The sequence below is a fragment of the Felis catus genome, chromosome A2, assembly GCF_018350175.1.
Source record: "Felis catus isolate Fca126 chromosome A2, F.catus_Fca126_mat1.0, whole genome shotgun sequence".
Taxonomy (NCBI): Eukaryota; Metazoa; Chordata; class Mammalia; order Carnivora; family Felidae; genus Felis; species Felis catus.
In genome coordinates this window covers 157588585-157606324 of record NC_058369.1, presented here as the reverse complement: position 1 = coordinate 157606324, position 17740 = coordinate 157588585, and the positions used below count along the sequence as shown (strand labels likewise).

Sequence of the window (17740 nt, the reverse complement as noted above, 5' to 3'; positions counted from 1 at the left end):
GGTCTAATGTCTGGGTATCCAGTCTTGAAGCTTCTATTGTGAGAACACCAGTGCAATCTACTCTTTATCTGTACCTGTTGTTCCTCAAGACTCAGTGTTTTCCATATTTGTCCATTTTGGGCTTGCCATTAGAAGGCCAATCAGATTAGGGTGTCACAAATGCCAATTTCAAGAGCAGTGCAAGAGAAACTCTCCAGATGGTTTGTCTGCAGTGTAAACAATCTTCTACTTGGTCCTTATGACCCCATGTTTCCACTGATCCTTGAAATATCTATGGCAGATTAAAATGCTGAATACAGACTGTGGGATGGCTTGATTGGAGAATCAAAGTGCTGGTCTATAAGGTTTGGGGAGGAAATGTCTCTTTGTCAAGTTATCTGTTCTTTTTTGTAAAAAAAAAAAAAAAAAAAAAAAAAAAAAAGATTTTATTTTCAAGAAATCTCCACACCCAACATGGGGCTCAAACTCATGATCCCAAGATCAAGAGTTGCATGCTCTTCTGACTGAGCCAGTCGAGTGCTTCAAGTTAGCTGTTCTTTTGAGAAACAATTCTTACTTGCTGTTGGGACCTAACAGACCACAGGAATGCCTGGCTATGAGAAACCAGGTCACCATGCACCTGGAGCTGTCCATCAACACTGGCTTTGAGGAACAAATCCTAAAGCAGTATATGTGAGACTAGCCTGAGCAGACCCTGAAGACTCCAACAACCGTTATAAACAGCTGACTTATACTCCCATTGTGCCTGTTCCTGTCACCCTGCCACTGAGCCGTCAACCCATAATATGGCCTTTCTACATAATCCCTGTAACCATTTAACTGAGAAGGTGTGGCCCTGAAAGACCAGGGAAAAAAGAGCTCTTCTTAATGGGGAGGATTTTATACGGTACATTTCACCATAAATTTGCATGGCAGGAAGGTAATCAGAAGCCAGGATATGCACTGATTTAAAGGCCATGCATAATCTTCTACCTCAAAATAAAAGACAACATTTGGAGGACCGGGACACAGAGCTTTAAGGAAGAAATAGGAATAAACGTATATGTTCCATAGGATTTCTCACGACAAAGGAAGTTCTCTGTTTCCATGTGGACAAGAATACAGGCACACCTCAGGAGTCAGTCAGCTTTATTTCCCAAGCACACCAGTGCTCATGGTGACAACAACGATGACTATCTATGGGTTAAACATACTGGATTTTATTTAGCCAAGACTAGTTCAATTACAATCATCACGGACCATCCATCTTGCCTATAGCAGAACCAACCATAAACCTCCCATCAAAAGGAGCCAGTGCTTCTTGGAGAAATAATTCCAATTATAATGCAAGAAAGGTAAAAGATGGGCCTGTGAAATTGTATCACACCAGAAATAAGGAAGCTGTTGAAGACACTAGTGTCATGTGGGGAAAAAACTAGGTAGCCAATTTGAATAGATTCTTTGGTAGCCAGAATAATGACCCCTAAAGATGCCCGTGTCCTTCTGAACCTGTGAATGTTATTCATTCACATTCATATACAGAACCTGCCCTACATGTTAAAAGGAAACAGTAGATGCATTTATATTAAGGATCCTCAAATGGGGAGATCATCCTGGATAATCTGTGTGATCCCAGACAAGGATCTGTATGGGAGCAAGGAGAAAGGCTCAGAGTCAGGAGAAAGACATGTGAGGATAGAAGTACAATCAGAGTCGGAGAGAGGTTTGAAGGTGCTGTGCCGACCTTCAGGGTGGGAAAAGGGGGCATCAGCCAAGGACTGGAAGCTCCCTTAGGAAGATGGGACAAGCAAGAAGTCAGATTCTTCTCTAGCCCTCCAGAAAGGATACAGCCTCTGGACATCTAGATTTTGGCCTAGTGAAGCCCATTTCAGACTTCTGACCTCCAGGACTCTAAGATAATAATTTTGTGTTGTTTTAAGCTGCAAAACTTGTGATTTGTTACCAAAAGGAAGGACTCCCACTCAATAAATATGGGACTATTTGAACACCAATAGGGATAATAATTGCAACAAATAACAATACAGCAAATAAGTTTACAATGATGAGTTCATCATGATTTTTTAAACATCTCTTTTGCTGTATTTTTAAAAAGTGGTAAAGAAAGGAAAAAAATAAAAAATGTGTCCTGCCTTCCTTTCTTCTACTAACTAGATCTCAGGAAGATAAAACAGTAATGAGGAGGAAGTCTCTACCTATAAGTATTACAAATAATAAAGAGAAAGGGATGATAGAATACCACCACCTTGAAACCCCTAATAAATTAATGAAGCTAGGTGAGTAGTTTTCTACTAGGGGTGATTTAGCCATCCCAGGGGACATTTGGTAATATCTGGAGATTTTTCTGTTGTCAAAACTGGAAGTAGGTGGGGAGGGGGCACAATGGCCATTTAGTGGGTAGAGGTCAGGAATTTGAAAAATACCCTACAATGTACAGAATCGTCCCCACAAGAAATAACCATCTAGCCCAAAATGTCAATAGACATTAAGAAACCCTGCTATTGAGAAACCCTGAGCTAGGCAATGTAATAATTGCAGTAAACCCTAGAAAAGAGAAACTGAACACTGTGCCCTTCTTGACAGAAGTACATGCCACCATCTGAGAAATCTAGCCAGAAAACGAAATACATTTAAATCTGATCAAGCCTTCAGATCTAACAGGAGATACAAGGTCAATGGAACAAGCAAAACCACACTTAAAAAAATCCAAACTGCATTGAAATCCACCTGGGAAAAACAACATTGTTTCATTCAACAAATAATTCCAAGGGGAAAAAAGGAAATGTAGGGTGAACCGATAGATTAATCGGGTCTTCAGAGACGTAGTAGAAAATGGCCACGTACGGATCTTATTTGGATTCTTTTTGAACTATAATTTGCATACATATTTAGGGATTTGCTTGTTTTTTACAAAATACCTCAGTGATGTTTTTATGGTTATTAAATAATGAATAAGACTTTAATTCTCAGATATTTTTTAGGATCCAAATTTTTAAAAAAGTTTTATTTAATGGCCTTTTTAGAACATCATTTTATTTTGCCCCTGAATCAACAGTACTCTCCTCCCTTATACTGAGAATGCCATTCACAAACAGCTACTAATGAGGAATGTCTGTTGTCTCAAGGCATTCACTTATATTAATTAACGAGAATTTAAATTTCTGAGAAAAGACAATCTTGAGGGGAAAAAAGTCTATAAAATGAAAAAGATAAAAGTAAAACTTAACACATGGAATATAAAACTATACTCATCTGTTTCTACATATCTGAGAAGCCCGTTCTTAACATTTCTTCTTCCTGAAAAATGAAGATCTGGAAAACCCTTTAGGTGGTCCCAAACAAGCTAAGTTGCTGGAAGAGAGCAAAGGGCTCTTGGCTCTTCGCGGGGCTTGAACCCACGAACCATGAGGTCATGACTGAGCTGAAATCAACAGTGGGGTTCTTAATCAACTGAGCCACCCAGGCAACCCCCCACCCCTGTCTAATGTTTCCATAGTGATTGTGGAGCAAAACAAGACGTTCAGTTGATGCTCCTCCACTGAGGTAACTTCATCAGGCAGACGAGATGCTGTGAGCACATGTAGCAGGTCCAGCACAAAGCCATCTTAACAGCCTTGAGAGCATCTCTCTTCTCAGAACAGTGACTCACAGTTACTGGATGTGGCTTTATACGTCACACATTATTGTTAAGTGAGTCTAAAATATGAAAACGTTTTAGTTCCCAGTAGAAACACAATTACCTTGTACAAAATTTGGATAAATAAGAACCACTGGTCCAAAGTAAGATCCATGATTAGGCCCATGATTACAAACAATATGACAAATCAAAACAGTAAATGTTTTTCTTATTATTACCCTCAGGCCATATGAATGGAGACTGAGTGTGGGAAGTTCTATTACAACAGTGCTTAACTCCACTGAACATGCTGCTGTGACATAAAAATATACCCACAGCCCACACCCCAACCCAACCTCCAGCCTCCTACCCAGCATCACCAGTACATGTGTCAGCATCTCCTTCCTGGTTGCCAGGGCAATGCAGGTGATGCCTGCCATATCTGAATTAAGTGAGAGAAAACACAGGCAAAGCTCTTTTCTCTAGCTAATGCTCAGGATTCATCAAGTTGCCAGTTTTGACGTTAATCCAGATAACTGCCCTAGTAGTTTCTGCCAGGCCCCCTTCACCTCCTTATTCCTTACACTATAAATCATAGGGTTCAACATGGGTGTCAAAACGGCATAGAAGAGAGAGATCAACTTCTCCTGAAGAATAGAGGGGCTGGAGCGGGGCTGGATGTAAGTGAAAATGGCCATGCCATAGCACAAGACGACCACTGTGAGGTGAGACGCACAGGTGTGGAAGGCTTTCTTTCTTCCCTCTGTGGACTGGATCTTCAGGATGGTGGAGATGATCTGGATGTAGGACAAGAGGACCAGGCAGAAGGGTGTCATCAGCAAGACAATGCTAGAAACCATGATCGCGATCTCATTGGAGGAGATGTCCACACAGGCCAGTCTGACCACAGCTAGGAGTTCACAGGATATGTGATCAATATACTTGTTTGTGCACATGGGCAGCTGAAAGGTGATGATGGTCTGCATGAGAGAGTTGAGAGAACCACTGACCCAGGATGTGATGGCCAACCTGGTACAGAGCCCTCCATGCATGATGACCGAGTATCGCAGGGGGTCGCACACAGCCACATAGCGGTCGTAGGCCATCACTGCCAGTAGAACAAACTCAATCCCACCCAAGCCCAAGGAGAAAAATAACTGGGCTGCACAGCTCACAAATGGGATTGCTTTATGTTCTATTAGAAGATGCACCAACATCTGGGGGACGATGCTTGTGGCATAACAGACATCAACAAGGGAGAGGTTGGTGAGAAAGAAGTACATGGGAGTGTGGAGTCGGCTGTCCAGTCTGATCAGAAGAACAATGAAAAAGTTCCCCAGCACTGTCACCATATATATGATCAAGAAGAGGACAAAGAGGGAGACCCGTGTGTCCCAGTCACTGGACAGGCCAAGGAGTATGAACTCTTTCACATAAGTCTGGTTACCCGTTCCCATTTAAAAATGTGAAGATTGTTAATCTGCAAAGAGAGTCAGAAACAAGAGAAGTGGTTGAATCAAAGAATTATAAAAATAACTTTTTATGAGTTCATTTTATATACAATTGGCTAGCCTTAATCAGATGTTTGAGACCATTTGTGGGCCAAGATGATAGGCTTTATTCCAACATATATCTATTCTGTACCAGAGGCAGCCCAGCACCTTAAAAGGACATGAGGCGGTCTGAGGAAGACCCAGTTAAACCCTGGAGATATTGCACTGCAATTTTAGGAGCTCACATCTTTGCCAACTTACCTCAGATTGAGAGTGAGGGGAGTTTGGTAGGTGATAGTAGTAGGTAAAATGATAATGAAAAAAAAAATCTGGTTGAAAACTTACAAACACTACCTTAAATATGTCAACTAGGCTCATCATGATAAAATGGATAAATCTATTACAAGAGGCAGGAACTCACTCTTTGAGAAGAAGCAGGGAATGTGGAAAGATCTAGAACTAGAGAAACCAGGTTTGTAATATGGTTTTATTTAGCAGCTTTGTTATTGTGGCTTAGGAACAAAATTTTATACACAAAAAAAGGATAATATTATGCAACCCTCAAGTACTTTCAAGCTGAAATGTAGGTAACTTTGGAGAAAGTACTTCATGGACTGTACTGATAATAGTAGTTCGGTAGTAATCTGAATATTAGTAGTAACATAACCTCTGCCTTGGAGTAGATAGAATAGCAAACAGGATTTTCCCATGTATAACCTCCACAAACTCAGATATAAATGAAATTGGAGGCGTTCTTTAATAGAACTGAGGGCTTTGGGATGATTGGTCTCCCTGAGGACCTGGGAACACTTTGTTCTTTTTTATAGCCTTGATCTCTTCAGTCTTCAGTGAGATCAGAAAGGAAAGGTGATTGTGATCATATCTTGTTCTTTTTGTTTTTCTCTTTTTAACTTGATATTCTTAAGATTCTACCTCTGCATATGGGCTCAAAATAAAGGATATGAGAGTATGGATATTTGGTTTTCTATTTACAAGGCAGAAAGGGAAGCAAATGTTCATCATTGACCAGGGCAGAGTAGAATATATGCACAAATATACATAGATGTATGCTGGAATGGAGTTTCTTTCGTGTTTTCTTTCATCCCAGAAGGGTTCTTTAAGTAGAACTACATGTTACAATATCAACTTTGAACATTAAACAGAAACTGTTCAAATTTTTTTAAAGTTTCTTATAGGATTGATTCATGCTCATTATGACTCCATGTCTGTCCATTCCCTAACTTTCCTTTCCTTGTGGTATACAAAATAAGAGAAAGTAAAGGATAAGGGCAGTAAGAGGACATGAAGGCAGAAGCAGACCCATAAGCGTCTTGCCAGGGTCTGTGAGCAGAGAGGAGAAAGGCAAGACTTTCTATGCCTCTACTCTTACTGATAAAGGACGAAACAAAATAAGCAGTTCTCCAAATGCCCATCTCTTTCATGATTCAGCCACATACATTTTTATAAACTCTGCTGGCATCTTCCTCTAACCCTGATCTGCCTTTCAACTCCTCCGTCATGATCCTTCCACCACCACCCCTCACTTTACTTTCCTTCCATCATGGTCAGACCAAAACATCATCTACTTACCTCAAAGGTGACTTTCAGATTTAATTCTAAAACCTCAAGAGAAAAATCTGTTCACTAATGTTGAATTTGAACAAACCTGCAACAGAAAGTAGACATTTCTTTTTCCATTCATTTGGCAAACATTTGTGAAGTGCCATTGCTGCTAGATGCTGGGATTTCAAAGTGAATAGTATGTTTCCCTACACTTAGAGCTCATGTGGATGAAAAAGACACAGAACAGATGGTCATCACATCACTGGCCTCCCACCATTGCAATTACAAGCTGCCTGGAGAACAAGCCAGCCCATGACTCACTCTGCTCCTCTCGCCCACCCTGCACATCTCTCTACTACAGTCCTTGTCTCGTGACAAATGAGTGATCTGCTCTGAATCCATTCTCTTTTGCTTCCTGGGACCTGAAGCAAGCCACCCGGATACCCCTGAGCCTCATGGTTCTTCAATGGCACAATGTGGATAATATTGGCCAACTAAAAGGAGCTGAAGATCCAATATTCCTATACTAATGACTGAATCAGGGCAGGTATCCATTATTTGGTTTTAATAGTGGATCTAACCTTTGATTTTATACTCTGTATCTCTTTCATCTATCTCCTTCAAAGAAGATCTTATTCCTTCATTTATTCCCTCTCTTTGCCAGCCAGGGGTTTCTCTTGCTCCTCATTGACCACTTTTCCCTCATTAAAAAAACACAACCTCTCAATATGGGGAGAGAAACCTTTGCTATTTATTCTAATTATTTCCTCTTTCGCATCCAGAGTTCTCAAACGATTGCTATCCACTTGCTGTCACTATTTCCTCATAACATTCATCCTTTAAGCCATCAAAATGTGGTTTTCACCTTTACTAAGCCATAGAAATTATACTCTTAAAAACCACTGGTGGCCAAATACATGGGCTTTCATGTGATTTTCGCTGTTTAACTTGTAACAGCATCAACTATTTTGCTCCTTCAAACTCTTGACTCTATCCTGTGCTTCTGCCCTGCCCTGACTTGCCTCTGATCTGTTATCTCTCATCTGCATTCTTGGGGGATTTCTCCAAACTTTCCCACTCCACTGCTGTGAGAGTCTGGTCAGTTCTGTGCTCACCAACTGCACTGTTCTGTTTTTTCCCCAGAAGGGATTGTAATTTCTAACCAAAATAATTGTGATCAACCGTGTGCAGTTCAGCCTCAGTTCTACATTTATCTCCTGGACTCCCCTCTGGAAGGTCCAGATGCTTTCCCCAACAGCATAATGCACATCTTATAAATGTCTCACCAAGGCCTCCACTCATCTCCCCCTACACAGGATCCCTCCTGACGCCCTCATTTCTGTCAGTGCAGCAAAAGTTCTCCCACTCCCCAAACACATTCTTGCTGGACTTTTCCCTCCTCCTCCCCACTCCATGAGAGAAATCCTCTTTCTTTGTTTCCTTTATTACATATCCTCTATCTTCCCAATGTCATTCACACTGACACTTGCCCTCATCACCCATGTCATGGAGTACAGGGCTTCCTTGTGAATTTTCCTGACTCCACCTCTACAGCTCCACCCTCCTACCCACTCCCTCCAAATCCCTCAGGAGATACAAATGTTTCCCCATCACTTCCTTGCACAAACAGATCGTGATGTCTACGTGTCCACAGAATTAAATTTTTCCTGGACAGGGGAATTTCCACACAATCCTCAATCTGGTCCTGTTCTATTTCTTTTATTTTACTATCTCTAGCATTTATCATCATACTCTGTATTTTACAACAAAGTATTTTATTAAAATAAGCTGATTAAAATAATACTGAAATAGTGGCACTTGAGTGGCTCAGTCGACTGAGTGTCCGACTTCAGCTCAGGTCATGATCTCATGGTCTGTGGGTTCGAGCCCCACGTCGGTCTCTGTGCTGACAGCTCAGAGCCTGGAGCTGCTTCATATTCTGTGTCTCCCTCCCTCTCTGCCCCTCCCCTGCTCACACTCTGTCTCTCTCTCTCTCCCTCTCTCTCTCTCTCTCAAAAATAAACATTAAAAGAATTTTAAGTGATACTGAAATAGCTTACTGAAATACTGATAGGTTAGCTGGTTATTTTTAACCCACCAAGGCTGCTATTCATTTCCAAAGACCATGGCCTTATTTCAAAATCATTAATATCCAAATACACCTTTTGTCCACATTCATATAGTCCTTCTGGGGACTCATGGTAAGCAAAGAAAACTTAAACAGACCAGCCTTTGGAAAGGCAAATGCAGGAGGAAACAAGTGTTCATCAGATGCTGAATTAATATGACCTGCAGTTAATACCATCACCTTATTATTTTGGGGTCAGTTCCACTTAAATAAAGCTGGGTTTCTATCCTGGCCTAGGATAGGAAAATGAACTCAGTGCAGGATGAGGGACTTTGGATCTCATGACTCCTGTCAAGAGGCCAGAGCTTGGTCTTCTCAGATCTAACTAATTTATAGGATCTGTAGCTCTCCCTAAATGTGTGCTTTTCACTTAAGTCAAAAAACAAAGGGGAAATGTGGGAATATTTGTTCCATTTGTCTGTATAAATAAGTCAACAGGAACCTTTTGGTACAAGGTTAGGCAGGCAGCTGATGTCCAAAAGCAGTATTGGACCAAAATGACCACAGTTAAGAGCCACATCTATTTAGTTCTTCCTCCCGCACAGTGTGTTTTGTGTTCTCTTCTGAGAATCTGTCCTACCTCTGGATACTTTACCTTTTTTCCAGAATATTAACAATATTCTGTCAATAAACAACAGGATCCTATTTTACATATTTTCTCAACAAATCTCAAACCATTCTATGTTTTGAGCTATCATGGTCTATTCACAAATGAGTAATCCATGCTGTCTGCTCAGAAATAATACTGAGGAATGACATCTCCTTGGACCTGATTCATCCTTGGTTCATCTCCTTGGACCTGAGCACCATGAAGGAAGAACTTCATGCCTCTGTTTTATGAATTATGGTGGATGTAGGGTAACTACTGTGGCCATAAGAAATAGAGCACGCTATGTGACTTAGTATGAAAGATGCCATAGAAATCCTCTATGAAAAATCTCATTACTAATGCCTGAAATCTGTTATTTTTATGTGTAACATCTCCTTTTAATGACATATTTAAATCTGGAAAACATTAAAGGTTTAAATATATAGCAACTGATCTTTTTGTGAACTGGTATGGTATATGAATGACCCTGACACTGCAGAAAAAGTCAGGGTGAAATGTAGACAGCAACCTCAAATTTTCCCAGTTAAAATATTACCTTTATAGACCTCCACTAAAATTAGCTCCAAGTGCCTCCTCCCATTATCCAGTAATTATTAGTTGCACAAATATCAGGACTAAAATGTTCTCTCCATGACAAAGAAATAAAGACACAGAGCAGGTGAACAAATTTCTCACACAACACCTTTCATGTGACACAATACACCTAATTTAAAAGTTAAATTTTAGTCAACCATTATGATCTTTTTAAAAATCAAATCTATTCATTGATTCCATGGAAACGGTTATTTTTTTCTGTTATAAATTTCAAGTAAATTCTAACAAGTTAAATGTTATTTTTCAATCCTATTCCACTTGTACCTCCTTAAATTCAACCACAATTCTTTTTCTTATCTTTTTCAAAAAAAATTTTTAATGATTATTTATTTTTGAGAGAGAGAGAGAGACAGAGCATGAACAGGGGGAGGGGCAGAGAGACAGGGAGACACAGAATCTGAAGCAGGCTCCAGGCTCTGAGCTGTCAGCACAGAGCTCAACATGGGGCTCCAACCCATGAACCGTGAGATCATGACCTGAGCCAAAGTCGGAAGCTTAACCGACTAAGCCACCTAGGCGCCCCTTTTTCTTATTGTTTCAATCTCCTACTATCTGGTGACATCTTTGGTGAAAGTATATGTCATCTGAGCAAGAAGATGAACAGTGAACAATTCAGACAGTGATGCTTGCCAGTGTTAAAACCAGGATTGGTCTTTGTCTCCACGGGGCAGATAAAATTTGGCTGCCTCCCTTCATTTACAAGCGAAAAAGTTTCATGCCATCTCTGTAACTCCCTACACCAAGGTCTGCCTTCCAATAAAATGGTCCATGCTCTAAACTGCCCTTTCCTCTCCCCATCTTAAAAAGAATGTCAGCAAAGTCAAGATCTTAAGTCAAGTTAAATACATTTCTAATGGTAAATTCTCAGGAAGTAATTTTTGGTAAAATTTGTAAACACATTTGGGAGTCACAGAAGTGAGGCATCTCCAACTCATCTGTCATAATTTAAAATCTGACCGACCTCCCAGATGGGAGCTCCTTCCACGTTCACCTCCCTACAGCTCTGCAAGAGGCCTGAGAAGAAGGATATTATTCCTCGTCCCTTGTAACCATGTGTGGCTTCTCAACATAAAGTGCCCCATTGGCTTTTTACTACGTCCTCCCCAGATTCCTGCTCTAATAGAACTGATAAGGCCTTGAAGAACTATGAACAACTACTCATCAAGAAAAATGAGGAACCTGGCCCACTGAGAAAATCTAACAAGCACTAAGAGAATTTTTACTATGCTGGTGCCACACAGGCAGGTTTATTTCTTGTGGTTCTCCGGAGAGGTCTTCAGTTGCTGCTGCTCACATTTTAAAATCACTTCTAATTGCACTTATTTTCCATTGCCTCTAAAATACTTGATTACATTTTGTAAGGATGGAAATATTCAGAGTTTCACAAATGGGTGAAAAGTTTCACATACCTTTTCTGCTTACAACATTCATCGCCAAATTTACCTTCCTCCTGTCATGTGTAAACATTTAAAACTAACAATGTTTTCCAGTTCTTTTGGCTGGCTGCTTCAGTAAATTATCTTCTCCCTCTCCCCGTACATTAGGAAGGGTGAATTATTGATTTGAACAGACTCAGGAGGTATATGTACACTATAGAAGTATTCCTCAGGATCTCACTTCTTTCCAGAATTATATTTCAGAACAATATTTCTTCCCACCATTCATTGCCTATTCAAAGAGTGCATGGATGGACAAAACATTGAATCAGCCTCAAAAAAACAATCTGAAACACAGTGAGGCTTATGGGTAAGCCCAGGTATCCATATTGCACATTCATTACAGCAATAATACCCCACAGAAAAGGGGGGAAAGTCATAAATAAGCTTTATCTCCTCTGGAAGCTTTTTATGCATCATCTTTTTTAACACTCCATTGAGTCTTAATCTAACTTGCCTTTTTATTGGAGTTCTCTACAATTTTGCTGTGACAGAAATCCTGAACACAGAAACAAGCACATGAAGGTAAATCCCACAACCTACAGACATGTTTTGTCTCATGCTGGTCAAAATAAGCCAGAATCATACATTTACATACTTGAATCATCAATAGAAGTAGCACTTTAATTTAGAGAAAGATTCATCGGACCTAAGGCTAGACACTTAGATATTGTGTACATTTAATGCATCCATAATGGGCAGAAATATTTGCAACAACTTAATGTTTGGAACAGAAAACCCAAGGACCACTTGGGAGGGTCCCAAAAAGGTTTTATATCCTCAGAAGGCAACCAGTTTTCTACTTCCCATCTGGGTTTGGCACCTGGAATTTCACATAAACAACAATTATTGACCCTCAGTTTCTCCAATATGTGCGATCCTCAAACCACTTTGATGACATATTTTATCATGATTTCACTCGGTAAATGCTCAGCTTCTTTGTAGGTCTTGTCCCCAAGGGGGAGTCTATGGTAGTACAATTCCCTCAGTCTGCTGTGTCCCCACAGTACAATCCCTCCAGTCCAATCTAGAGGAACTAACCCCAAAAATGAGAGTCAGGAGACCTCAGTTCTAGTCCCAGTTCACATTCAGAGTGTTGTAGGACTTGGAACAATCCACTTAACTATCTTACATTTCCATTTTCTAACACTGAAAGTCAAATTACTTGATATACATACACTTTGGGAAGATTGAGGAAAGAGACTTCGTAGTTATTAATAATTTATCTTATTTGGAAATGTAATAAGCTCCTACCACATGTTCATGAATGTAAGACATAACTATCATTTTATAGATCTGGGCTTTTCCCTTAGGTCCTCCCCAAATATGACGCAGAGCTCATCCTTGGTATCTTCAGTTTCTATATGTGAATCATTCTCTTCTGCATCCCCACCATTACACGCTTTCTCTCTCTGTCAGTATGTATGTTCAGAACCAAGAACCTTTAGAACAGAAATGTATCTGAGCCCATAGCTTCAGGAAGGCAGAGCCACTTTACTAAATTGTTTAACGTATATTTATTTATTTTGAGAGACAGAAAGAGAGAAAGAAAAAGAGAGAGTGAGCACGAGCAGGGGAGGGGCAGAGACAGAGCAGGAGAGAGAGAATCCCAAGCAGGCTCCAGGCTGTCAGCAAGGAGCCTGATGTATGGCTCGATCCCAAAAACCATGAGATCATGACCTGAGCGGAAATCAAGAGTCAGACACTTGACCAATTGAGCCACCCAGGCACCCGCCCAATTTACTGAATTTGCCATACTATTTACGATGAAAAGATTGGAACATCCGAGGGTCACATCCCTGATCCAAAGACCCTAACAAGTCAGAGCTGTTCTACTTCTGCCCCTCTAGACACCTCTGCACACACCCACCCTCTGCTGGTGCCTCCGTTAGCGCTCTCAAGCGTTGAGTAGTGCCTAACACACAGGCGTGTCCACTTTCGTCCAAGTTTATGTTGGTTTCTACAGAATTCTTCCCTCCAACAAAGCCATGGGCCAGACCGATGAAGAGTCCCAGACTCCTCGGGCTCCTGGCTAAGGTCTCACCTGGGACTAGTTTTGATTGTGAGGGAAACAGCTACTAGAAATTCACAGGTGTCCCACAATTGGCTCCAATGCAAAGCTAATGAGGTGCAGCAGTGTTTGAACTAGCAACAGGGGGCGGACAGACTCCCCTCAGGAGCTTCATTCATTAGAGTGTCCATGGCTGACAGCACTCCCACTTCTCAAGGTTAGGGCCTCCATGCTGCCCTTCTTCTCCCCATAAAGCCTGTTCTTCTCCATCCTCTTCAAACTCTAACAATCCCCTAAAGCCAAAGGTCATTCCAAAAAACCAAAGATGACAGCTTACTGAGGGCTCAGAATATTCTCCTGTAGCCCCAACCTGACATTTAGCACTCACGCCCCCTTTTTACTGAGCAGTGACTAGGTCTGCAACCACACCTGGTGAGGAAAAAAATCAGTTATCCCCTTGGGCTCCAAGATACCCTCGATTCTCCTTCTGAACACAGGAGCATTGTCCTCACTTCCCTGATATGTGTGCGAAGAGACCCCTGGGCCTGCGGCAAGCTTTGCAGGGAGGGACGCACACCCGAGTACATCTCTCATGGTACTATTCAAGTTCCAAAAATAATAGCGCTGTAGAAACAGATTTAATGCTCCAAATAGGATCTACAAACATAGAGTCTTATGGTCTCCAGGAAAAAAAAAAGGGGGGGGGGGGATCCAAAGTCATTGATAATCAATCTCCCTGTCAGCGAATCCTTTGTCCCTTCCTCTCCCAGTCAAATACCCAGTCCTTCTCAGCACCACCATGTACATATCCACACACTTACCCACTGTCCACACCTCCCCCCCCCCGATGCTCACTCAGCCATCTGCTTGTCAGCTCAGCCACCCACTTAGGCATCCCCTCACCATCTACATGCCACCTCACCTACTTCCCTAACTTCCAGGAGTTATCTCCCAGGCATCCTCTCTTCTCATCAATGTGGGTGTCATCCTGCTTGTCCACTCATTCTGCCATGTTATCTAATGCCTGACGCCACAGCACCCGTGACTTTGACAATGCTGCTGTGATCATCCAAGCAATAGAAAGGGAAAGTAGAGATGCTTCTCTTTCCTCACCTGAGTTTCAGCACTCCCACAGAACTGACAGAATTGGTGGGATACTTTGAGGAAAGCTGGAAACATTCCATGGTTGGGAGAGCTGTAGTCACCGAACCCAGACGTTCACATCACTGCTGTTTTTCTCCACTCATCTGTAGACAACAAAGGAAACTCCCAAATTCCAAGCTTTGATAAGGACCCCACAGCACTCAGTAACTTCTGCTCCAAACTTGGAGGGCCTTCTTTGTCATTCAACCTCCATCACTCAGGAAGTTATACCAACTTGGACTCCAAATATGTGTAGCATGGATCCTCCCTTTCCATTGTTAATGCTACTGACTACTACTGTTTTAGTTTTTGTACCAAAGTGCCAAGTAATTCAGTGCATTTCAAAGTGATAGCCTTCATTGGACCCAGGCTCACTGAATCAGAAACTATGCAGGAAGGTCAGCAAACTGTCTTAATGAGTCCTTCAAGTGTTTCTAATAGAATAAATTTGAGAATGCCTGGAATAATTTATTTTTAAACCACCGACCCATTAATCCTTCATTATAACACTTTATTTTACCACTACCCACTTCACAAGTATTTGGTCTATAGTCTCCAGTGACCTGAATGCCACATCTCAACCAACTGAGAGAGAATAGGTTCAAATTCAACTAGAATTTCAATTTTTCCCACTTCTCTCCCCTGTGAGCCCCCACTCATCCTACAATTCCTACTTTTCCACAAACAGTAAATACTCTCTTCTGCCCAGGAAGGTCATCTCTAGGGTCTGCCTAGGAATTGAAATAGTTCTTTCAAGAAGCATTTGTGACAGACATAATAATATATACTATCAATGTGTCGGCTTGGTTTGCAAGGTAAACATGAATATAACAAAGTATTTGCTCCAAACGCTATGCATATAATTTGGGTAAGCTGTTTTCAGAGAAGCAGTTTATGTGACTTAAATTCCTGGGCTTAAAAATCATAATTTGCCATTTTACATTTTACTTAACTGTAAATTATCACTCTCATCTCCCATTTATACTTTGTCTTTTAAAACACACCTTTAAAAGTGAAAATATATCACTCTTGTACAGGATGTTTCTAGGGGCAAAGTGAGGAGGGAGACAGGGAATACATGGGAACTCTCTGTACTTCCTGCTCAATTGTGCTATGAATCTAAAACTGCTCCAAAAAACACAGTCTCCTAAGGGTACCTGGGTGGCTCAGTCGGTTAAGCACACGGCTTCAGCTCAGATCATGATCTCACTCTTTGTGAGTTCGAGCCCTGCCTCACACTCCCTGCTTTCAGCACAGAGCCTGCTTTGGATTTGGATCCTGTCTCCTCTCTCTCTCTGCCCTTCCCCCCACCCCTGCTCATGCTCTTTCTCTAAAAAAAAAAAAATTAAAATAAAGAAATTGCTATTATTTTAAAAAACCACAGTCTCCTTTAAAGGAAATAATATAAAGCTTTTCAGGTTGTTCTAACTCAAAAGTTTGGCAGTTCTAGGCTGCAAAAAGCTGGAAAGAACATCGGTTCCATCCTAAAAGAAGAGAGGGTAAACTGCAGAGTCATAACTAGTCCTGAAATCATCAGAAAGCTGAGATGCAGGGCAACCCAACAGCATGAAATCTCAGGAAAGACCAGCACACGCAGGCAGAGATAGGACGTGAGGTCTCACTCACCTGGGCCAGAGCCTGGGAGGAAGACAAGCCTGGGAGAGTTGCTTTCACAAAGGGCTCACGTTGGGCAGTGGGTTACTAGAAGCACAGAATGGCTGAAGCCACAGCAAAAAGAGGCCCACCAGTTCCTCGGATTTTCTCCACACACTTGGAACGGTCCTGGCGAGGATGTCAGGGAAGAGTAGAAAACCAGAGAAAGCCTCCTCCGTGGTCCAGGTTTGGTGAAGGCACCACAGCCGCGCAGCTGCGGAAGGCAGGCCCTGGGCACAGGCTCCGTCTCCGTTTTGGAACAAAAGCCTGAGCCACTGGGGGGAGGGCAGCAAACTCTGTTCCCTCAGAGACGATGAAGACTCATTACTGAGGAAAGAGAACAGAGCAGGGGGAAAAACAACAACAACAACATTCTTTCATTCTTTCTCGAGGGTCCTTGAGGCAGGAGACCACTCTGTTCAGACAGGGAACCATCTCACCAGGCTGCAGAGGTGGAAAGACCACTAAGAAGTCCCCAACATGAGGCACAGCACTAAAGGATGTGCCTGAGACTGAGAAAGACCCAGGAGAAGGGGAAGAAAGCCTCACCCTCCATCACTAGGCCAGCAGGAACTGAGGAACAAGTCACAGCTGTTACCAGGCATAGGGGAAACCTGCAGACCAACACACTGTCCACATGCAGCCTCACGGCCAGAGCCTAAAACTCAGGGTGGCTCACGACACCAGGGAAAGCCCTCCAACCCCTGAACACCCCACCCTCAGCACAAGAGAGAGAGAACGTTAATTTGCTGGTAGATGGGGACAAATACAGAACTCAAACCCAGCTCAACCCATGACTGCACTGATTGCCACACTCTCAGCAAACAAGACCCAGGTCAGTCAGAAGAGATGTGCCCATTCCAACACATAATGCTATTTATCTTAGTTTATTATCCTGCATGCAAAATGTTCAGTTGTCAGTCAAAATTAAGAGGAAAAGGCAAGACAAAGTTCAGTGTCATTGAACAAAGAAATTAACAGAACCAGAATCCGATGTACTTGGTTAAAGATGTACTTGGTAAAAGGTTTAAATAACTCTCATACGTTAAGAATCTACTGGAAAAAATGGACAGTGTCACAAATGCTTGAGGAATGTCAATAAAGAATTGAAAACTACATGGAGGCATTAAATAAAAGTGCTGACACGAAGAACACAGAAACAGAAGTAAAGACCACTTATGAGCTAACTCAGCTGAGCTGAGGAACCATCAGTGAGTCTGGAAGCAGAAAGGCAGATTCAGAGAGGTCACCTGTGCGCTGCCCTTGAAGGTGGGGGAAGGGACAGCAAAGGCATGGAGGCAGGGGGAAGGCACAGGGATCCTGCGGTGGACAGTGAAGAGTCCCGAACATTTCAGCTGGATGCAGAAATGAGGATACAGCATCTCCACATACTTTCCTTCTTTGTGTGTCATGTGTATATTCGTATTTTTGACTAATTTTCTTCTCCTTCAACTCTTTTCCTACTATTTTATATAGGGCTGTCCATGGTGGTAAAT

The 17740-nt window shown here is 41.8% G+C and overlaps 1 protein-coding gene across 5 annotated transcripts in view; it reads right to left on the bottom strand.

Annotated features, from left to right (window-relative positions):
* Positions 1 to 17369, bottom strand: part of LOC101101123 (olfactory receptor-like protein OLF3) — a 65396-nt gene extending 48027 nt beyond the window's left edge. For 2 of the 5 annotated variants that reach the window (XR_006594673.1, XR_006594672.1), the window contains exons 1-2: positions 16218 to 17362; positions 14562 to 14695 (exon numbers count right to left, since the gene is read on the bottom strand). Coding sequence is in view for 2 of the 5 variants with exons in the window: in XM_045052922.1 (XP_044908857.1) it covers positions 4117 to 5070 (954 nt within the window). In the remaining 3 variants the exon portion in view is untranslated. Of the gene's footprint in view, positions 1 to 1111; positions 5094 to 6696; positions 6773 to 14561; positions 14696 to 16217 lie in introns of those variants that run through there. The other 3 variants (XM_045052922.1, XM_045052923.1, XR_006594671.1) reach the window with 3 other exon arrangements.
* Positions 17370 to 17740: the final 371 nt, after the last annotated feature.